Below are 24,036 nucleotides of genomic sequence, written 5' to 3' on the forward strand. Positions count from 1 at the left end.
GCTTAAGTCAACTTTTGTTTCTTAATTATTTTACAGTTTCAAAAATTTTTATGATTTTATATTGGATGTAATATATTTACATAATCATTTTTTAGATTACCGAACCGAGAAAAAATTACTGTTTTTTTTTCTATTTGATAAATAAAAATAAAAGTTTTAATTTTCTGCTTCAACACGAGATATTTTATTATTATTTCCGAACATCCGTTAACACCTGCCAACGGTGCGTTTCACTGAAATGAACCATATTTTTTACAATCTTCTGCATCTTCTTCAGCGGAGTGGAAAATTAATTCTGTAGAAAAATGGCATATTTTCATCTCGGCAAATGTTGCTTTCATATACTTACAGATCCATTGCCAGCTTGAACAAAACCTCACGAGCGGTACGTGCCTGGTCGGACTGTACGGGAGAGCGGGACCATCTGATCTTTTACGACGGCAGCAGCACCAACGATCCGGTACTGGCAAAGTACTGCGGCGGAGATTGGTTGCCACGTGTTGTTTCGCGGTAAGTGACGACCTAGACGAAATCTCAAGTTTGAATAATTAAGCACATGTGCGCGTTGTTCGTGAATGAAACTTTGCCGGGTATATATATACATCGCGGACCCACGCAGTGATATTGAAACAATGCGGAGAACAAACAACGCTGGGCAATACATGGAAAAGCGGGTGTAAAACAACTCGAAATGAAATATGAGAACTTGAAAGCATTGCCTTCTAATTCATGTGTAGATCTTGGAAAGGAGGATACACAACTTTATTCGTTCATTTCAAATAAATCCACTGCTTTAGGAAGGGAAGGAAAAAAGTTTTCCCTCGATTCAACGTAATTTAGAACGATCGCACGGCTTTTGCTTAGTGAAGAGAATTTCATTAGGAAACATTTCAGTAATATCTTATTAATCGGAAAACTCGTCTTCATATCCAGAATGACACAAAAATCAAACTAAAAGTTATATAGTACGTTGCAAAAAGAAACGCAGCACTTTCAGGCGAACTTTCATTAAGCTTCTTTGAAACACACAATAGCGACAAGCCGTGCGTTCTACTGACGTAAATGAAACGAAGGGAAAAATGGAAAAATCACACACGAAATGTATCCCGCTGTAATTCAAAAAGATCATTTCAAGTCTACTACCCGGCAATTTTTCCGGAACGATACGGAACGAATGATGTTTTTCCCCATTTTCCACATACATACGATTGTGTGCGCTGTTACCCGGACGCCAGCGCCAGAAAACTTTTCTCATTTTCGGTGATAATATAACTTATGTTTCCCGGTGGTAGATAACAAGCAGCGTATGCAGGGTAGTGTGTATGTAACACATTTTTACGAATAATGAAAGAAATGTTTGGCGGATATCCGTTGAATAGATGGTGGAATCTACATCTTGCCGCGTGCTGGATTAAAAGGGATAGTAAGCGGATGTGTACGAGTGTGCTTTAGTGATGGGAATTCCGGAGTGGACTTATGAATCGACTTCGAGTTCGGAGTTGGAAAACCTGATTTGACTACTACAAAATGCGGAGTCAACTCCGGACAGTCAACTCCCGTATTGCTCCGGAGTCAAAACCGGAGTTGAAATCGTTATGGAGTTCAATTTCCGTATTTCGGAGTTCACTCCGGAAGAAATATTGAATTTTATCATACAGATTTTCAAACTTTTTTTTCAAATGAGTTTTTCTCTGTTTTCTTGTAATTTTTCTTATATTTTGTACCATTCTTACACATCTTTTCGCAAAGTTTTATAAGCTTTTTTCGCAGAAGCAGATTTTCACAAGCTTTAACATAGTTTTTTTTCATAATTTTCTTCGAGGTTTCAAATAGGTTTCTCCTGGTTTTTCCACACTTTTCATTTTCCATAGTTTTTAATTAGTTTTGGTGTCCAATATCAATAATTCGAAAGTTCCGTTGTCAAATGAAACGAATGAAACTATGAAAAAAATAAAATTTTGCCCATCACTAGTGTGTTTATGCTATGTTTTCCACATACCCAAGATGGAACCGCTACAATATGTTTGAGAAGTTACGAACGTGTGAATAATTGTCTTTTAAAATGAGAAAACGTGACTTAAAATTTTCTTCAAAATTTATGAACTTCAAGAATTCGTTTTCGATGACTGATTTTTTGTTTGTTTTTTTAAATCTTCCAACAGTGGTCCAGAAATGCTGATCGCCTTCCATTCCAGCCCGTTCTCCGCTCCACTTCAGTCCGGCCAATCGAACCGTGGTTTCGAACTGGACGTCGACATCCTGTTTGCCGATTCCGACTCGTACGACTTTGCACAGGGCAGCAAGTGTGAGTTTCACATCAATGCCTCCAATCCAGGTAAGCTCGCTAATGAGTCTCCGGCAAACATTGTACCCACAAAAATCAAAACCCTAAGCATGAACCTTTTAAGGCGCTAAAGAAAAAAAACACCATTAACGTGTGAGTGACAGCTTGGACGACAATAAAGTTTGGCCTCCCGAATGTCCTGCGCGTCAATTTCTTGCAAAGGAAAAGTGAAAAAATAAAGACCAAGGCAAAAATTGCTTCCGCAAGCCCCAAAAACACGTTCCGTCAATTTCGTACGCAAACAACAATTTAAATAGCCATAAAAATGGTGGCTTTTGAAACGAGCGGGAAAATGGCAGACGGAGCTTCCCAGATTTTTTTTTGCACTTCTCCCTTCTAAATTTACAACATGAAAACGATTTTTCCACACCGCCCCGATGGTTGGAGTGTATGAAAGAAAATCAATTTACATCAAGCTTAGCGCCACGCTAAAGCCCCATCATCTGTCTATCGATGGGCTAAAACGCGCGCGCTCAATCGAGAAGCAAGTTGGTGGCGCTGGCACCAACAGTTTCGTCGAGTGTTTCCGGCAGGAGAAAGAACCATTGTTCCAAAGAAACCGGGGCGCGAAGTAACAATGACACAGCAACGGCAATCTGGTTGGAAGAATGATAAATTCAATTTCCTGTTTCCGTTTAAAGCGTTTGTGCCGGTGCTTGTGTCTGCTACTTTACCGGTGACATCATCGAGAGCGTGTGTACCAGTAGTAGCTTATTCAAAAGGACAATCCTGGAGACACCGGGGCGCCGGGAAGTTTTTTTTTGTTGTTGTTGTTGAGGGGGAGAGAAAAGGTTCATGTTTGCAGTTTACATGTCAGTGAGGATTGAATTTCGGATTTCTATGTTTCCTGTTTTCTCGTCCCGTTTCGACGTATTTCACAGATGAGGTGCTATTGTCGCGCCGTGGCAGGATGGGCCATTTGCTCAGTCCGCGCCATACGCTCGCACCCAACACGACCTGCACGTACTACTTTCACGGCATGCCGACGGATTTGATTTGGATTTCGTTCACTCACTATCATCTGCAAATACTGCAGCCGAGCAGTAGCGGGAGCGATAATTCCACCATCGGACGGGTAAAGACTCTTTTGGGTTGCGAAGTTGGCCGTACTGAATGGCCACTTAATGTCACCGTTTTTCTTATCCTTCTGCTTTAATAGAGCGAATCACCCTTGCCTTGGATTACACGAACGCGCATTTGGGACAGTGCGGGTACATTCGTTCCGGTGCGTACTACATCTCCCGCAAGCATTCTGTCCTCGCCGGGAGGTCCTTCAACTACGGCGTACGGTTCGACGGTTGGGAGTGGAGCAGGTGGCGGAGGAGGTCCTCCGGGTGGTTCATCGTTGCTACCCGGTCTTACCACTACGACGGCTATTTACCAGCAGCTGATGAATCGAACCGTAAACAGCTACTACACCGGTGTCAATCAGAATGGCAAGAGTCTCAAGATTAATGTGGACAACGTGTGGAACCCGGTGGATCAGTACATTTACGGGCCCACGGTGAACAGTATCTTCAACCAACCGCCACCAACAGCTCCGAGTGAGGGCGGACGTGGTCGGGGCACCGGTTATGGATCATCCGGACAGGATAAATACTCCAAGCACAAGAGCAAATCCGACATCGGTACGGGCAATTACGTACAGTCGGTACGCCACGGTAAAGACTCATCCGGTGGTTTCGGTTACGATCTTACCAAAGATCATGGCCGGAAGGACAGACAATCTTCGAAAACACCGTACGGTTCACGCCGATTGATGGCGGAATTCTTTGACAATGAAGCGCCGAAGTTGTGCGACCACATGACGCTCGAAAGCAAGGGCCATCGGATGCGACCGTGTACCCCGTTGGAAAGCTACGTTAGCACGGGACGAGATTTGGTAAGTGTGTTTGTGACAGGTGGCCAAAACGAAACATCATTGAATTGTGAAACATTTTGCAGAAAATTGAATTCCACACCATGACCGGTACGTCACTGTTTCCTTCGAGCTTTGGCATTAACTACGAGTTTGTCGACACGGAGCTGGGAGGTGACCCGTACCTGGGCGATCAGAAAAAACCACGCGATCCGCAGGAAGATCTTACACAGGCAGCCGATCCGTCACTTCCCATACTTTGTTCGCGCCTGTTCCGCAAGCGGAAAGGAGATTTCCAATCGCCACGGAACGTGTTTCTGCATGGTCGCGGTGGAGCAAAGAACATTTCCTGTCTGTACCGGTTCGAGGCATCCGTCGGTGAAAGGGTAAGAAGCGCGCTTGTGTTTCAAACGCCGCACAGTACAGTTTGCTTATCGTCGAATGGTTTTTTTTGGTTCACTGCCAGGTTCGGGTTGAGTTGTTCAACGTTTCGTTCGGTGAGTTTGCGACCTGCGTTACTGAGAGCGATGGACATACGGGACGTGCCCGGTGCAGTCCGTCCGAAACCGAACCGGACAGCCGGATCGGTGAGCTTCGCATCTACGACGTACCGTACCCGGACGCGCGCATCCCGTTGGGTTGCTTCTGTGACAATACGAGCAGCACCTACAACGCACCACTCACGTTCATCTCGAACTCACGCACGCTGGAATTGACGTTCGTCGTAACGCGGCTTAACATTTCCGAGGACTTTGCGGACGTTTACTTCCATGCGGCGTACGACTTTATACGGGTGCCGGAGTGCCGTCGGCGGTTGCGGTTGCGCGGTTCGGGCGGTGAGGATGAGATGAACTTTCCGCTTCGTTCACACGAGGCCAGCTGTGACGGATTGCCGTGGTATATCGAGGCACAGCAGCAGGATCGAAGTTTGTTTGTACGCACCTGGGGAAGCTTCCTGCCGGTCGAACCGACGGCGGATGATTTTTCCAAGTGTAACACTCGGAACCGGCTGATCGTGTACAGTGGTGTGCCGCTGAAGGTGATGCGTGTCATCTGTCCTTCGCCACCGTCCAGCCGGTCCGCTGCGTTGCACATCTTCAGCGAGGATTGGCTAAGCAATCAGCCGTTTCTGACGTTTGATAGGTAAGTGCTTAAACAAGGAGATGCGATAAGAGATAATTTATCGTGTGTTTACTTTATTTTCACGTACAGACCTGTGAGTATGGTGCTGGAACCGATACACAAGGAACCGGGCAGTATAGGGTTTTCGTGGCTGGAAATTCAACGGACGAAAGCGTCACTCATCCAGCAGCTCGATCTACAGTCAAACTTCACCACCAACGATACGTTGGTAGAGTTTGGCCTTTATCCACGTGAGACGGAGTGCGAATATCGGTGTCCAGAGCTGGACGCTTGCATCGGTAGTGCTCTTTGGTGTGATGGTGAGTTACTCAAATTTATTTTTCACATTTCATAAAAATTTTAGACAAATTTTTAAATATTTACTTCATTTTTATTTTCCATTTTGGTAATGAAACTATTTCCACTTGGTGTTGGAATTCTCTCTTTTGTTTGGTATGTTTTTGCCTCCCCAAAAAAGGTCGTCCCAACTGTCCGTCCGGGTACGACGAAAGTGAGCAGGAGTGTGGCAGCCGACTAATCGAGCTGCCCGGCGGTATATATGCCGCGTTCGGGTGCGTTGCTGCGGCCATCTCCGCCTGTCTCATCTTCTGCCTGCTGGTGATGGTGAAGAAGCGGCGCAAGGCGAACGAAAAACTCAAACCGACGGTCGGTACTGGTGCCGCCTCCCTCAACGGTACACTGTCGAAGAAGGACTACAAGAAGGAACCACTGTTCTTCGATCCGGACTCCTGACACGGGTTGCAACCGGTCGAGTACATTCACGTCGACCGGGAAACGACCGTGTGACATGCTGTCTACCTGGATATGGATGATCTGGCGTACTGCTAGATTCGCTTACCACGAATCACGTTCCTTCCACAACCAACCGGAACCATTTTCCTGTCCCATTCCTGTTTCTTCCTATCTTTTCCTCCATCCTTTATATTTTTTTTCTCTTCCTCTACAACTCTCTGTTTTCCATCCTATTTCCCACTTTCAAACCCAGTGAAATGAGTGAGCGATCATACAACCTCCCCCGCCCCCCATACAGCGTAAAAGCAACACGGTAAGCGACATTGCTAGCGTGTCAAGCAACATCTGACCGAGCAGCGCAACGAAGTCATCCACCATCCAGGTGGCGATGCCAATTCGGAAACAAAAACAAGAGAAAAACCAGGGTAAACAAATCTCCCTCCCGCATACACAGCATACTCGATCGAATGTACTCGATCATCTAGGTTAATCTAATGGACAAAGTATTACCCGGTGGAAAATGGATGATCTTTTCTCCCCTTTTACAGCCACTTGAACACTGGGCAATTCTGCTTCGTTTTCAAGGCGCAGAATAGAGTGAACGGGAAAGAAAAAAATGTGCCGTTTTGGGCCTGTTACCCGACCCCTCAAAGGGCAGATTTATTTGGCCAAATTGCTAGGTCGTTGAATGTATTCTACCGCTACGTGACGCTACCGATCGATTCCGAACGTTAAGTGGTAGTAAAGCAAAAACAAAAGGTGGAAGATGAAAAAATCGTAGCACAAAACACTGTTTCCTAGTAAAAAAAAAACAAAAAACCAAAAAAGTATATTTAAACTATCTAGTTGAAGAAATGTAGCAGCACGTAAAACAAAACACACTAGAAGCACAAACAAACAAACTAAACCATACATAAAAAAGAAAGAATGAATCAGAAATGTGAAGCATAATGGGAAGAGATGATACGGAAATTCACCAGCACACGAACCCAACGGGTGAAAACCAAAACAAAAACACATGCGCCTCGGGTAAGTTCTCTAAGTGTAGCATACTTTCTAGTTCATGTTTCAGATTCTGATATCGCTCTTATCGCTCGTACGGTGGTACCGATACACCAGGATCGGGCCGGGAGGACATACGCACTGTCTTCGAATTTTAAATGATAGATACAAGCATAGCTAACCCATTGCATAGTGAGAATGGGAGATAGCTTACATAAGTGGAATACTCCCGATGCTGGGAGTGAGGAAGTCGCATGTTGATACCACTAAGTGGGAAAAAAGTTTGAAACACACAAGCGAGAAGCGGAACGTTACTTTGTTACACCGACTTTGTTCGTATATTAGTGAACAGGTTTTCATATAGTGTATATGTGTGTGAGTGATTTTGTTTTTAGCACAATATAATTAAACATTTTTGTATTTGGTTCTTTTGTCGCAAAACATTTGAAATGAATCACATCGATACAGAACCAATGGTAGATGAATTATTTCTTTATAGTCAAATTAATAGTATTTTATTGATTTTTTTTCTAATCATATCTAAATTGTTTCCATGAAGTGATCTTTTACATTCATAATTTTAGGAATAGATAAGTAAAAATAATTGCCAAATTGTCTACTGTCACACTGTCAAAATGTTACCGAAACTAGAAAAGTTTGAACTAACTGTATTGTTTTCATGGGAAATGTGTTTCGCACTGTTTTCCAAAAACTTCACTGCCACAAACTAAGTTAAAACTATTCATACATTTTTCATTGTTTCCTTCAAAATATTTTTTCCATTAGAAAATTATAGAAAAAAAATTGAAAGATGTAGAGAAAATTTCTTTACACAAAATAATTCAATTTCACGATCACGTTTTCGGTTATGGATAAAGTAAAAAACGAAACACTGCAAAACTTTCATACGTACAAACGTACAATTTGCTCGCTCTTGCATTTAGCACTTACTGTAATGAACAATCGATGAGAAAGCTGAGAATATATTTTGTCTTACCGCGCACCGCGTTACCGAACTACGACGGCTAATTGGAGGTGGTGACCGAAATACAAAACTGTTCAAATGAAGCAGTGTAACGTCACGAGAAAAATAAACGGAATCAAAACATAGCAAAAGGATACACAGGAAGTAACTATGGAAATAAGATAGATGAGAATACAGTATAACCAGCATAACATAAACAATTTCGAACTTAGTACAGATGGTAGAAACAAGTGCACCGTACTAAAAACGACAAACAGCAGCGAAATCTCTCATTAAACACACACACACACACAAAGAAACAGATGTACACTAAATGTGTAATACTTTAGGCCTTTTGGTGCACGATCCGTTACTGCTGATACGTTTATGTTTGAACGTTTCGTTGTTAAAAATGTATCCCATTTTGCAAGGACGAGCATTGAAAAATTTCTTAAATGCAAAACAAACCAAAAAAACACACACAACATCACTTCCACTTTCTCGACTGTTCACTGTTTCTCTTTCTCTGTTTCTTTTCATTTTCCCTTCATCACTTTTTCTCACTCTTGAGTCAATGCTTCAACATTCGAATTGATCCTTTTTTCTCCCACTTGTAAAATAGCTATTACCAGCTAAAAGCGTGTTATCGTATTTGTTTTGTTAATTTCTACAATTATATTAATCGTACATAAGTGTAATGTAAACTAGTGTAGTGTAGGTATAAATATTGTACGCACATTCCTGCTTCAGGAATCGTTTCTGTGCACTGTCAAAACTATAAAAAACGAATGATAATACCGAGCTGTAACAGCGTGTGTGTGTGAACGAGTGAAGGAATGCATGCGCAACTGGATCGAATGCAAATGAATTAGTGTGACCGGGGGAGTGGGAAAAAAGAAACCAAAATGAATGTTTGAATGTTTTCTTATGCGAAATGTTATATAGAGCAATTTAGAAAACAGTATACATCCAACGTAAAGGCTAAATTTAATTAACCGATGAACCGATCATTAAGCGATAAGCAAAAACGGCCCCAAAATACGACTAACGAAGTGAGAAATGGAGAAAGAGAAATATGTGAAAAGTGAACGAAAAGTCAGGAAAACGTTGTACGAGACACTAAAAAAGGAAAAACGGTAAACACTACACACTACGACAATGCAGTCTAACTAATATAACCCAACCAAACACAGGAAGTCGATGAAAGCGGCAACCGAATCGATAACTTTCGTGCACTATTTGTAAAACCACAAGACAGAAGAACAAAAAGCAAACAAGTGAAAAGGATAATTTAAAAAAGGAAAAAAACAAAAATGAAACGTACTAGCATTGCAACAACAAGCAAATCCAGAACAGTCCATTGGAAGAAGCTTCCAGCTCGGATCTCCTGTGTAAATGTATATGTGTATGTGTGTCATTAATTTGTCTAAGCCTTATCTTGTCTTAAGATTTGGAGTGGCACAACTTTTACACAAAGCAACACCATGGGAAAGGAAGAGATCCTGTGTACGAAGTAATAGTTTGCAAAACAGCAAAAAAAAACGCTCAATTGAATGGAACACACATTCGCAGCAAATGCACATTTAAACCAAAGCAAAAACCCGATATTATGTAATTGAAAGATTTGAAGGTGCGTAGATAAGATGCACAACAACAACAAAAGAAATAGAAAAAAGAAGATCCTTACTAGTCGATACAAGAGTAAATAAGTAAAAAACAAAAAAAGCAAAATGAAATGATAAAACACAAAACACAGAACAGAAAACATAACAAAGCTCCAACTGTTGGAATTTGTTTAGGTGTAAATATAGGTACTTGGTAAGTGGGTGGTTCAAGTCAACCAAAACCACAACCGGAAAAAAACAACACAGAAAATAAAACACAGAAGTACAGATTTATAAACAGCAGCAGGTGTGTGAAGTGAACGAGAGTGGTAAAAACAAACAAAGTTATGCGTAGTACTAGCTAAAAGAAAAAGAAAAGCGGAATGGAGAAGAAAAACCAAACGCCAGAAAAGTATAATTGCAAGCAGAAGAAAAAAATGGTGATGCAGATAAAGGTGCAGTGAACACAGTGAAAAATAATAAACAGTGGCCAATGAATGACCGAAAAAAAGAATAAAACGGTGTTTTGAGTTTTTGATGCAAATGTTTACCGAAAGTATTTTTTTATTAAATTGCTTATTTTTTAAATTGATCATTTGCTTGTGCACCGTGTACACCCGGCTTAAGACACGAAGACACGCTTCGGCTCCACGTGCAAGTACGATCGTGTGCGAATATGATCAAAACAAAACCAGCGTTAATCGAACTTAAAACACACACAAACTAGTACGAAGAAAGCTTTAAGCGCCACGCACGCATTCGGCAAACGATCGTGCCCGACGAACAAGCGACGAACCTCCCCTTCGATGATCGAAAGCTTTCGAACGATGGGGTCGGGCTGCATGCAGCATACAGAGAGAAAAAAAAACACACACACACACAAAGAAACTTACCCCAAGCATAACGCTTCTGCCTCCAGAAGTCACATGGCGTTGAACGGGTGTACCAAACAGCTGTTAAAAGCAGGTCTGTATGGAGCTGAAAGAAATGCAAACCCACCGGGGAGTCTTTCTCGGTGTGCGCGTGTTTTGTGTGCATATATAAGAGGTATGAGTGGGGGTTGGGGGGCAGGAGTGTAAGTGCAAAGCTGCCACTTACGCTTGAGCAGCGTCTCTGTATGGGTGCATGTTGTAGCCACCAGTGCAGTCGTGAAGTATAGTGGGAGTCAGCAGGTCTTCGCACAGCAGGAAAGCTCCGAAAAATGGCTCCAAAGCGCAAGCAAAACGGGCTGGCCGGGAGGGGGTGTGTGAAAGAGACGGCACTGGCATGTTTACGGGCAGAAATGTAGGTCTCCCCCCGATTCGACCCGGGCCCGTTTGGTTTGGTGCGTTTGCCGCAGACGAACGAAATAAACAGAAAAATTACCGTAAACAGCTCTTCAGTTAAACCGCGAACGCTAATCGGAACAGTTCGCAACGCCGTGTTGCGCTGCACGGCGTGAGAGTGAGGCCAAAGCATTTTTGAGAAGATTTAAAAGACGGTACACAGAAAAAAAAACCTCCAAACACATAATTTCTACGTGTTGTTTTTCGGTGGAAGAAAAGTGTTCCTACCAGAGAAGAAATCAAATTTGTTCTACCTTTTCCACCAGAACACCTGAGTAGCAAATCAAATCGAAAAACGCTCTACTGCCAATTGTTTCACTGGGTTTATTACATTCAAACGAAGAGTTCTTGGAGTATTTTTTTTTTGCTTCCACTTTGCCGGAAATCATAGCAAAAGCTGTGTAAATCGAATTGTTTCATCTTTCCAGCAGGGATTGTGTCCCCGTTTATCATCCATTTCGTCGCCACAAAAACTCGTCGTATCATCTTCAATCGTTTGCACGTCGAGCAGACATTCCTTTTGCTGCTTACCGGTGTTCGGTTGCGGCAACGATCAAGTTCACAGTAAGTTTCCTCCAGCAAGAGCAGAATCCCATGACACAGCAGCAGTGAGTGGCTAAATTTGTGGTGAACTACCACTACTTCCTCTCGTCCTTTTTCTGTTGGACACCGGCTGATATACGGATCATCTGGAATCCGTTGGGCAGCGATTGTGGCGAAAGTGTTACCGTACGAAAAAAACCCAAAAAGCTCGTTGTGTGATTAAATCAAGTGATTTACCTCCAAAACCAATTCCATCTTCAGTTGTGATGTGCAAGAATCGATTTACCTAAAATGTTCACCACACGTAGCGCGTAATGGAACCGGATATCATCTTCGTTTGGTGAAATTGTGCGATTTTTTGGTGAAAGGTTTCGCCGTTCGACGGCAGGCTGCATGAAAGTGGTACAATCCGGCTAAAGTTAACCTTCATAAGGTGACACAAGCAATTCACCGTGAGCATTTCCCATAAGTGTCATCTCTCCAATATCCCGTGCGTGTCTGTGTTTGTGCGTTAATGTGCTTTGTATGTGTGCGTTACGTGTGTTTGTGGGTGTGATTCATTAACAAAATTTTCACAAGCTACCGTGAAATTGTTTAACACCGTTCAATTGCTAAAACCCACTACGAAAGAAACGATCAGTCAAGGGTGCTAAGTGATTGATCAACGTAACCGTACATCGAGCCCAAACTAATTCTTCACCCAGTTTCGACGATCGACATGGATTATTTGCTTCGCTATCGCAGGATGACTGTTCCGAAAAGGTAGGTGGTTATTTTTAGGCACAAAATTAAGAACGCTGCAAAGGACCGTTACCGTTACAGGGGATGTTACTAATTGTTACTGGGTTAGTCTTGGGATTTCATATGAACTGTTGGCATCACACGTGTGCTGTTGGTTGTACAATTCTGAATGTATCCATTAGCATATTTCCGATTAAAACTGATTGTTTTGATAATTTTTACCAACGACAAAATTACCTAAATAATCAAAATTGATTCACACTGCTCTTGAACGTATCATCGCCAAAGCACTATAATTCCATCATTTAAGTAATGTTGAAAAGGCTAGAATAAAAGAAAATTTGGATCGAACGTCTATCTTTGAAGCTTTCTTCTCACCAACAACTCCGAGAGTCATTTTGAACATTTTCTACACGTACTCCAAAAAAGATCCAACATGATTAATGAAATTATTACTTTTTCTTATGTTAAAAAATTTTCAGATTGTTAAAATATTTTAATAAAGAGAAGATTAGGAAATTTGTGTACTAAAAGTTTTTTTTGCAAACTTGTCAAATTCCTCAATGTATGAGGCTCTAAAAAACTGCTATTAAAATGATTTTAAATGAAAATACACATCAATACGGCCAGGCAGTTCCATCTGAATAAAAAATACACTACACATTTGACCTAAATCTTGAAAGCTTAAAAATTTACCGAAAAAAAATATTCATGTTACCCCAATTCTACATTCACAAACATCGCTTAAAGAACAACCAAACGCAAAATAAAATCCCATTTGAAAAAAATAATCTCGTGTGCTAATGTACCCCATAAATATTATACAACCAGACATGAAAGTACGCAGGTGATAAATATCATCAATTGACACACGATAATAACTTCATCTCGTTACACATCAACCTTTAACCGTACGTGCAACATACTAAAGGTATGTCTTTACACCGTCGGTCGGTGAAAGAATTTTGCAATCTTTCGCGTGAACCTTGGTGAACCCCGGAGCGACTCCTGCTAAACGCTGATTAGAGCCCGCTTCATTGTAGAACATTGTTTCGTTCCGCGATCCGCTCGAAGGCACGAAGGAAATTACACCCTTCGCTAATATCAACGCAAACATGTGGTGTCGATGGTTGGCATGTACGAAGCAAACAGCAGCAAACCAGCTTTACACTTAAAGACGTACATTACACGCTTCCGAGGTGCTCAGGAAAGCATGTTGCATACCCATGGACGTACGTGCGAGGTGTGGATGGAGTAGAAACGAAAGGTAGAAACAATATTTATGTTACACAGCCTGTCCGGGCACCGCTTCGCATCACAAAGTTCCCAAACCGCGGTGCTACTACTCCACGTTACTAGTGTGATGCATCAAATTATACACATCCGTACATGTGGAGAGCCACCATCAACACACGACACGTTGCGGTGGTTTTCATTTCTGTTCCGCTAACGACACTCTCAGCTTACTCGTAGCTTTACAACCGAAGGGCAAGACGGTAAATCTTGCGCTCGGTATCCCGGTTTGCAAACACCTTCTCTGCCCGATGAAAGGGCCGATTGCTATCTATCGCGTACTACAGTGCAGCAGCCGGCTCCAGTTCGGTCGAAAAGTTTAATCCGAAGTTTAGGTCCATTCATCAAACAAAACAACAACAAAAAAAAGTGGTCGTTTGCTGTTAGAAGCACCACAACGGAACAATCACTTGACCCGAAAGTCACTCGGCTGCAGCAAGATGCAAGTACCACGGCGAACGAAACAAGAGCTTTTGGGGCCGCCTTTCTCTTTCCTTTCGAATAGTGGCAGTCACCGGGACATTAGGAGGGTGGGAGGAACATTGGTTGAGAAGCGAAGTCGTAGACGCGTGCCACGATTTCTAGCCAGCCATCGATCATGGCCCCAAGAACCTAGCTTGAAGGGCCTAACGTTTTCATTTCGCCCTGCCTAAAAACTAGTTCAGTGCAGTGAGTTATGGTGCGCTACGGAGCTTTACATGGAGATTGGTTCTTGTTTCTCTTGGCTCCTTTTGATTTACTCAATTACCTTTTTGAGCGCTAGCCAGCTTCGCTTGCTCGATTAAAAGCGATCCGAGCTAGATCCATGAAGTGCCGAGATCGTACACGCAAAGTTTATTAGCCTTATCGGAACGCTAATAAAAAAAAGCTGATGCCTTGCTGGTTGCCTACCCCTCACATACGCAGAAAAAAACCTCCCAAAATGTGCATCTAATCTACGCCGATCCGGCCAAACAGACCGACACGCAGTCGAACATTTCCGATACGGGGTTTTTGTTCAGTGTGCGTTGCAAACCACGTCGGGCATGTTGATTATGTTTCCATGACGTTTCGAAGCGTACGCTGAACTCGTTGCGTTTGCGCTCTCCTGCGCACCAAAAGGTCGATAGACGCGAAGATAGTCGCCAGGCGCGTCGGAACGAAAACACACACACTCATCAAAAAAAGCCTTGTGCTGGTACGCGCTTGCAACCGGTACAACATACCGACACGAACGAAGAACTCACAACCGGAACGCGAAATGGGGGAGGATTTGATTTTTTTTATTATTTCATTCAAAGATGTAAATAAATTGCACGATACACGGGAGAGACCGATCGGGTTCGTCTTCCATACCGCGCTTTAAGTCTCCGTTCAATCAAAAGAAAGTACGTGAATCGGGTGCAATTTCTTTACGATCACGTTGCGGGTGTCTTTCATATTCCACCACCAGTTTCTGCGTTTTTCGGGGATTTTATTTTGCACGAAACCTATTTCCTACTTCTTCACACATGTGTCTGTGTGCGTGCGTGTGCGTGAGTGTGCGTGTTTGGTTTTTTGGCTTCCTTTTGCGGCATTGTGGAATTGCCACGCCACCGGTAATGGAAGCGAAAATTCACTTTCTTCAACCATTCAACATTACTCAACAGCTTCTTCGGTTGGCCATCGTCCTATGTGAAGGTAATGAAAATGAAAAGACCTTGCCAGTGGGCATATATTTTGGTACGATTTCGGTGGTAAACGAAAACAAAGGGGAGGCCAAAAGGGTCAGAGCAGTTACGTAAAGTAGGAAAACAACAAAACACACCGAAAGTGATTTGAAATCGTGCAAAAAAACCCAACTAAAGAGTATCATTTGAATGGATGGGTTATTTGTCCGTGAAAAGCATGATGGGACTAGTTTTATTTTTTATGGGTTCATTCGTGCAAATGCTTTTTTTTTGTTGAAGAGGTTCACTTTATCCACAGCTGCCAAAAAGAAAACTCCAATTTAAAGCAGTTCCATCTAAGGTGAGGATGATTTTTTTTGTTGAGTTTTAATAGATTAAACATCCCTCTAAACGTTGTTAGTTTTCTCCAAGTTTGTCGGAAATTGTATGTTAGTTTTTTTTTGGCATCTACAACATCTCTCCTTTCTTGTTCAAATCGTTAAACGATAAGCAAAACTAAATGCAAGGTGGAGCAAACGAAAAAAAAAACACATACACACAACTACAACACGTCCGCAGTTAAACTTCAATTCCATCGGGGTGAAGATTTATCTTCGCTTTGCGAGATTGAAAAGTAAAAGTGCGCTGCAGTGAATGTACCGTGTGCTGCAAATCGATCGAAAAGACCGGGCTAAAGAAATGGACATGCGTGAAAAGTAACAGGCCCTCCGTCTTTATTATTTTTTTTTACTTTAACCCGAACAAGGTGCGTTTGCTATCATGCCTGAAAGATATGTGTTTTTTTTTAACGGTTTGTAATAAATTACGGTAGTCATTCATTTATTTTAGCTGAAAAGGCAGCGAATTGTACATCTATGATTAATATTTGTTTACAACGAGCTTATCACATTATGGGAAAGGGGCTGTCAGCCTTTTTATGTTGCTTCTTTATTTGTTAATAATTATAATTATGATACTATTGCCAGCAATTCTTGCAATATTATAAAACAAAGCATTATTATCCTCACGCTTACGAATGACTGATTGACGGATTATTATTTACGTTGATGTTATCAATTTCCGTATACAAATTCATCATGGTACAGGAATAAATTTTCCCCACTTGGACATTCCATTGAAATTGTTCTGTTTTGCTAGGTTCTGGAGTACAGTTTTTCCACAAATTTCCGGTGTGAGTACAGTACTAAAATTGTAAATAACAATCCCATCAGTCACTCAACCGGTACATCAGCAGAAAACCGATGGGAACGGATTTTCAATGGCTTTATCTCAATGTTCCTTTTTTGTGTGTTATAAACCATCCTACAAACCCATTTAAAATTAACAACAAAAAACACACACACACCCTCAAAATAAATGGTCTCCCGCGTGTAGAGGCAACATAATGCATCGACAAATCGTGCACCGATTCACGCTCGATCACTCAAAATCGACAAACCCACACTCTGGTCCTTCCACCATCCGTGGACGCGTGGACAGCAAATGGATGGAGCAAAACGATGGAAAAATGCGCACCAGGCGATAAACGGAAAATGAAATGATTTAAAATGAAAATGCTTTCGCTTTGCGCGCACACACTGCGCTTGACACATTGAAGCGTGATTGATTCTCGCATGAGCTCGACTGGAAGAAGGGACACAGATAGCGCGAAACATAGCACACGAGACGAATGCAAACCCCGAGTGGGCAAGATTTAAAGGTGATGCCGGTGAATAAAGTGAAATAAAAATCGCCCCATGACATTATTACCGGGACGGGGTGACCTGTCAAGTCGCCGGGAGGATCTCACCGATCGAGAAGTCACTTCCAGAGTAACACCCGAATCAAACCTTTCTCTTCAAGCCAGGCTTTAACCACCCGTAGGCTTGTGATCTCTATGGCCGAGAAAGTGCACCATTTTTCCCATCTCGTAGCAATTTTCCCATTTTTGGATCTAACCGTCTGACCATCGGAATGGTCGCGGGTCGCCACCGCTTCGACCGCTTTGCCTGACGACGCCTCAATGCTGCCTCAAAGGTCTATGCGATCTGTTTGCGGGGAGTGCGTTGCACGTTCGAGCAGATCAATGGCATGTCCAGCATCTGGCAACGGCAATAGGCATGTTCCCTTGTGGAACCGGAAACCAAACCGGATGGATGGCGCATTCGGTCCACGCGGCTTGAACCTCTTCTCGGAAGGCTTTCAATTGTACGGACTTTCAAATTCGACACTTGAATTGTGGTGCTTGGTGCTGCTCGATGACATGCACCCCTGTCACGGATGGTCATTGAGCGAAATGGCAAGACGAGAGTTGCAATAGGTTGCCGTAACGAAAGGAAATGCGAACCTCTTTTTTTTTACAAATCTACAAAAGCGGGATTTCCAAAGGTGGTCCAAAGAGAACGCATCAAATTTTGTTGGTTGATGACTCACTACGGGCAGATCGAGCTCGTACCGTTTTGTGACGCCTCAGTTCAGGTTGTGATGAGGATCGCCATACGCGTGTTCACAGCCACGAAATAAGGTCGGGAATATGTCATGATCGTGTGCGAATCCACCCTAGTGGAACCGTCCGGAGTGAAACGGAGGTGAAAAAAAAGTAAAAGTCAAGGTAAGGTGCACGGAGATCTCATTTCGCACCGCTTCATAGCACGAAAAACAGAGGTGAGGTGTCAGATAAGAGGTTGAACTTTTCCTGTTTGCTTTGCGGACAACGCCTTTTGAAAGGGAAGCTTAACGAACGCGACCGAATCTTTCATCCAGACAGATCCGGTTGTGAGCTGTTAACGTTGATGAGTTGATGATCTACACGATCACGTGGATCTTTAGCGGGTTTGAAAGATCTCTGGTAGAGATAAATTTATGAGTCGTAACTTAAGTCGGAGACTGGTTTCTATAATCAAAACGAAAAAAAAATGTCCCAACAAACACATAGAAAATTTGCGCTTCTTAGTGTCCGATATGATCTCCAGATATGGGAATGGCAGAAAATCTGTGGAACTTATTGTTTCGACCCACAAATTGAAAGACCTCCAAAGTGTTCAATATTCCCACTTTGGGAGAACGTCTTCACCCGGGTCGGGTCGGCTGACTATCTCCAAATGTCAAACTATCTCTACCGTCTCTAAATTAGCGAACTGTCGCCACTGGCTGCGGATACGATCGTGTGCTGTTTTATCTTAACCTTTTTTTTTGTTTTGTTTTGTTTGCCTTTCTTGCCTAAAGCTATCCAAATGTGCCGTGTTCTACCGAGACGGCACTCATCCCACGGCGCCATGGATAGTATTCCCAGCGAGATGCTAACAATTTCCTGTTTCATTCTTCTCCGGCACATACGTTCGGGTGTCTTAAAATTACTACCGCAACCAAACAAAAAAATCGCAACCAATGAAACGCGCGTCAAATTTATTGCCCATCCAAATGGTTCGTCGATGCTTGCGGCACGAGCTCGACAGCAAAAGGCTTCGCACGACCAAATTCCCGTCGCTTGTGTTTACCGTACTAAAACTCTTAACCAGAGCATCGATTAGTCTGTCGCTGAAAATTAGATGCAAATTAATGTTCGCCCATTTGGTGCGACGGGGCAGCTCATTAGAACATGCCGTGCCGTTTTATGTTGCTCGTTCGCTGAAAAGTTCGCGTGGCCATTTTGTATCCTCTCTATCGTACGGAGGGATAATGGTGATAACCTTTACCCCAAAAACTTGATCAGTATTAGTACTATATTTAGTGGCACAGGTTTGGTGGGTAAAAGGTTATTACGGATGACTTTATGGTCGACCTTGAAGAAACTAATTTTCTTTCTAATATTCAATCTGATTGCAGTTCAAAATGGGATGATTTTCGTTGTTGTTATGGGAACACTCTAAAAGTTAGTATTTTTGATTTTTTTTTGGATTATAATATGTCTGTCCAGTGTGTCTCTTAAGACATCTCTCTAAACACTGGTGGACGCTAGAACAATAGAAACATTTGGAAGCTGATATCTCATAAGCTGAGATGAATCTACGTTTTCAAAACACCACCCTTGAAGCTTTTTGCTATATTCTTCATCTCTTCATTTATTGTTTGATTATGCCAAAAAACAATAAAATGTTCAACCTTCAGTTTAAACTTCTTTAAAAGGCGCTCATCTTCCTAGCTTTATGGCGCAAGATCGGAGAAGCTTCTTTAGCTTCGTAGATCATCCGCTTGGCATCTTCGCTTCCCATACGTCGGAAGACTACGAAAAAAAAAGAAACCCCAAAAACGGAAAAGGAAAGACGAACAACACCCTAGCACCGGGGCCAACGCTGAATCCATTTTGGTAGCATTAAAACCTCCGCGCCCCCCGGCATTGATCCGTTGTTGGGTAGCTAACTTCACAACTTTTTTCTCTACTTCGTCACATGGTTTTATGCAGCTTACAATGGTGCGTGCTTTTTTTGGAGACATGAAACAACTGACCAAAGCAGAACACCGTGACCTTGACTGTTACATAAGTGGATTTTATTTTATTTTTTGAGGACAAGATCGCTTTTTTCGCTGTCTTTGGTGTTTTTAAGTGGTCGAAGCACTATTTGGCAGCCTGAAACAAAAGTAACCATCAAGCGGTGGTAACGGTGTGAAAATTAGTCCCGCAGGCGTTTAAAACACTGACTTTTGTCAGCTTGAGAACTTTGGCTTAAAAGAAATAAAGAAAGAAAGAAAAAAAATGCGGTCTCAGAGAACGAATCGGTATCAGTTTTGGAAAATGGATTCCCAGCACAATTATGTTGATCAATTTTAATTACGATTTTCAATTAAACGCTTCAGTATGGACCACGTGACGTGAATGGTAGGGTTACTTTCAATTCCTGCTCATTAGTAGTGCCACCGAAGTCGGAACAGTGCCGGGCTCACAGACGGTGCATTTTTGCACGTCGAAACTCCACCGAACCGGAGATAAACGATGAATAATTATTAAGTCCTTCCACTTTGCCGGCAGGTACGTTTTGCGTTTCGAAGAACGCGAACTCAGAAGCTGCAGAACTGCCGCCGAAGAAGTTCGGTTTACGCTGAGCTAGATTTAATGATAGTTCGGCTCACGGTGTGCTGAGACGCCCGGGGTCCGCCGCTAATCAAAACCGTGCTCCAGTGAATCTCCATCTGATTTATAGTCCAGACGCAATAATAATGAGCCACCGGAAAACCGGGTCGCAATACGAAAGAAAAAAAGAAAATCTACACCAAAATCGCGACAACTTCATCTTCAAAGCGCAAGAGTTTTTGGGGGTCAGCAGTGTGAAAAGACTACGGGAAAGCATGATCTAACTTTTTTTTTCTCCACCAACCGTTCACCGTCGTCACTGAACCGGATCTAGAATCTTGGTACCACGATGGTCGGTCATCAACAAAATTTCAATCCTACACCTAACCCACGTCAACGTGCTGGATGGAAATTGAATTTTCCCAAAAAAACCCGGGATTTATAATTTATGCAGCTTTCTGCTCATCATCAGAAATATTTGCCATCGTGAAGTTTTATGTGTGTGTATGTGTGTTTGCTACCCATTGGCATTATGCAACCGGCCACCAAAAAGAACGCACGTTCCGTACCTTCAACAAGGCTGCTGTACCAGAACGAACGTGTGCCACATTTTGCTACGGCGAAACGCAACATAATTCCCTCGGTAACTTCCAGCGCAGACCGAATGTATAAAAATATTGGCCAACCATCTGCATCGTAAAGTTTCTGCCCTACCCGGATGAAATGAACCGCAAAAGGAACCGTTCGACGTGGGCCGTCATGGAGGGAAGTATTTTTTTTCCTGGTTTTTGGTTTTGCAGAACATCATCAGATGCGCTCACCGCGGGAGAGACAGAAAAAAAAACTTTCCGTAAAAAAAAGCTACTTTTCTGAGTGAGTGAAAGACCTGAACCGCTTCGGGGTTGCGGAGAAATAAAGGGGTGGTGGGTTGATTATTTCATTTCTTTCTTTTCTTTTATTTTTAAAGAAGAACTGGATTGTGCAACGCGTGAATCGTAATCGAGGCGCAATGCGAACGATCGTAAAAGTGGCTAGAACGCTGGCCGGAAAATGAATCTTAACCAAATGAGGGCAGTAAGTGGTTTGGAAGCTGATTTTGCCGTTTTGAGAGGAACGGCTTAAGTTTTTTTTTTGGTTTCCATGAGTGGGCTCACGTAACAGGTTAGGGGAGGGAAAGATTTGTCTCGTACAGCAAAACAATAGCATGAGCGTTGATGGCGGCGAAGAAGATGATTATGTTTCCTCTAACGGATCGCCTATTAACGAATTGTTATACTAATGCGGTTTGTGCTTTGCGTTCAATAATTGACTGTTCAGATTCTACTCGTAACTAGAACATTATTACTGTCTGTTTGCGAGATAATTATACCCTTAGTTGTTTATGTATTAAAAAGTAATAAAAATAAATATCTCATAAATTTCCAACACACTTATTTCATCGTAAGAAAGCAGTACATTATAGGTCATAAAGACAATGTTCAACAAAAAACATAAATTCAACATAAAAGCTTAAAAACTTAATAATCGGTAATTGTATCTACACTTTAACAGCTCGTTAAACTAAAGAACAATTACAAAATCACAAAACCATGTTTAACATCACCCTCTGAACCTTGATGATGTTTCACACAGCTACTTACTGCAGTTATCGTCGAGCGAACGTTTTGCAACTGTAACGCGACATTGCATTGTCGTTGCGATCATCACACCGATCAGTTTATTACTCACGGTATGATCACCCAAAATGGATACCGGGGTTGTTTTTTTTGGGTTGGGGTTTGTCTGAACATTTACAACACAAAACACACCGCTAAATGGTATGGTTATGGTCCATTGCATGTACTGTAATGTGTATTGTCCACCAACAAAAAATAAATAAATAACCGGTACGGGTCTTGGAAATAGTCGCGCGAGGAAAACAGCTATCACCGTATCGTTGGGCACGGTTAAAAGAAATGCAATCATGCTTCAGCCAAAAAGCACGAACAACACGCCTTTAACTCTCACGCCCGTATCATTTGTCCCGGCTGGGGGGTTTGAAACCCAACCCAACAAAAATACTCACAATAAAAAAACAGCCTCATGCTGTAGAGACCACAACCTGAAATGCATCACCTTCATGGGTCCACCATTGGGACACGCAGATCTCGATCTTGATGCAAGCGACATCGATCGAACAGCAGAGCAGCTATCTTACCTTCACGTGTACCCGGAGAAGTTGGTTGGAAGCAGCGACTACTTCTTAATATTTTCCTACCACACAGCACGTTTCCTTTCTCCAAAACGGAATTCCTATTTGCGCTAGAAAGTGTACATCGTGGACCAGTTAGATTTCCTCCTTTCCCCCCTGCAAAAAGCCACCCACCCGGAACGAGTTGTGTGGTGTTGTGTTCTTTTGCTTGCCCGATTTTTCCCCCCCTACTGCATCCGACCACATCTAATCGGTATTAGCATAATGTTTGCATTGTTTTATGCTTCTCGAAGAAAGCAAAAAAAAATAAATAAAAGAAAATAGGGTATAAAATTAACATGCCCATTGTCACGGTGTCGGTGGTCGGTTTCCAATTCACCATTTTCTTTTCAGTTTTTTTTTCTACAAACCCCGTTTTGTTCCACGGGATCTGTATCGTTCCTGGGATTGAATGACGATTTCTTTGGCTTTGAGGATTTTATTGAGCAGTAATGGAAAAGAATGGGTTCAGTTACCGGCTTTGGGTTGTTGTTGAGACTCGTAATGAATCTAGTGCACAAGTATAAATTCAAGTATAAACAGCAGCAGCAGCAGCAGCAGGGAGAGAGACCCCATTTGCCAAAAGGTTCTCAAACCTCCGGCATGGTAATTTACACGCCGGGGCGTTGTCGATTCGATTTTGCTGCGATTGCTGCGAAATGGTTTCCAGTTTCTCGGTACCGATCACTGGATCACAGTGACCTAGATTTTAAACCACGGCACACTCCATCTGTCTCCTTAGCCTTAGCGGACACTATCCATTCATGACGCCGTGGAGTGTGTTTTCATGCTGTTTGCTGTACTTTTGTGGACTATACTTACGCTTCAAAACTATACTTACGGCACACAATGTCCAACAGTTAGGGGTTGGCTGCTAAAGCAGCTGGAAAGCGAAACCCAAAATGGTGGTGCTTGGTGAGTTAACCCCTCGAATCTGCATTCAATACAACTGCTTAGCATGGTGGAAGCGTTTCCGCCGGGTGCTACAATTTCTCGGCTCACGCTCAAACACATACTCAGAAATTCATCCGCCCGGTGTGTGATGAGCCGGGGAAAAATGCATAAACCGTGATATTTATCACCCGGGGGTAAATTTCGTACGCCATGCAATCAATTTCCTTACCCTCTGCACGACCATAACGGACATGTTTGGTTGATTAACCTTGTACTTTATCTTGCTGTCTGTTTCGGTTCTAGTCGTGCGTTAAAATTGGACCACTCCCGTTTCGGTCCAGTGAGATAATCAGCAAAAAAAACCTTCCCATTCCTATCTTTCTACAAGTCTTTCGGATGGAGGTGTATTAAGGCTCAAAGTTTGATACAAACTAAACTTCCTACTTTCCCACCCACCCACCACCTTTCATCGGCTGTAAGCATAGAAAGTTAACTTAATTCACCCTCTTTTTTTCCCCAAGCCACACGTTTTGATCATGAAGCCACTTGGAATGCAACTTTACTCACGTTATTTCGTGCGTCTTTCCGCCTTTTTTTTCTTTCGATCTGCGATCTAGACAAGATCGGTGCGGAACGATATGATTGAAACGAAATGAAACGCAACGCAGACACACGTACAAAAGTGGCAAACAATTATCTCAAGGTAAACAGTTGAAGAAGGAGCAAC

General features: G+C 42.6%; 2 protein-coding genes across 2 annotated transcripts in view; both read left to right on the forward strand.

Moving 5' to 3' along the window:
• Positions 1-9,888, forward strand: part of LOC125771433 (uncharacterized) — a 113,470-nt gene extending 103,582 nt beyond the window's left edge. The window contains exons 9-16 of the mRNA XM_049442051.1: positions 352-510; positions 2,163-2,335; positions 3,226-3,419; positions 3,504-4,226; positions 4,289-4,588; positions 4,669-5,345; positions 5,415-5,644; positions 5,803-9,888. Coding sequence (XP_049298008.1) covers positions 352-510; positions 2,163-2,335; positions 3,226-3,419; positions 3,504-4,226; positions 4,289-4,588; positions 4,669-5,345; positions 5,415-5,644; positions 5,803-6,077 — 2,731 coding nt within the window. The 3' untranslated portion in view covers positions 6,078-9,888. The remainder of the gene's footprint in view (positions 1-351; positions 511-2,162; positions 2,336-3,225; positions 3,420-3,503; positions 4,227-4,288; positions 4,589-4,668; positions 5,346-5,414; positions 5,645-5,802) is intronic.
• Positions 9,889-10,036: 148 nt separating this feature from the next.
• Positions 10,037-24,036, forward strand: part of LOC125771479 (heparan sulfate 2-O-sulfotransferase pipe) — a 117,044-nt gene continuing 103,044 nt past the window's right edge. Inside the window, exon 1 of the mRNA XM_049442145.1 lies at positions 10,037-12,277. Coding sequence (XP_049298102.1) covers positions 12,234-12,277 — 44 coding nt within the window. The 5' untranslated portion in view covers positions 10,037-12,233. The remainder of the gene's footprint in view (positions 12,278-24,036) is intronic.

This window comes from Anopheles funestus, chromosome 3RL (assembly GCF_943734845.2).
Source record: "Anopheles funestus chromosome 3RL, idAnoFuneDA-416_04, whole genome shotgun sequence".
NCBI classification, from domain to species: domain Eukaryota; kingdom Metazoa; phylum Arthropoda; class Insecta; order Diptera; family Culicidae; genus Anopheles; species Anopheles funestus.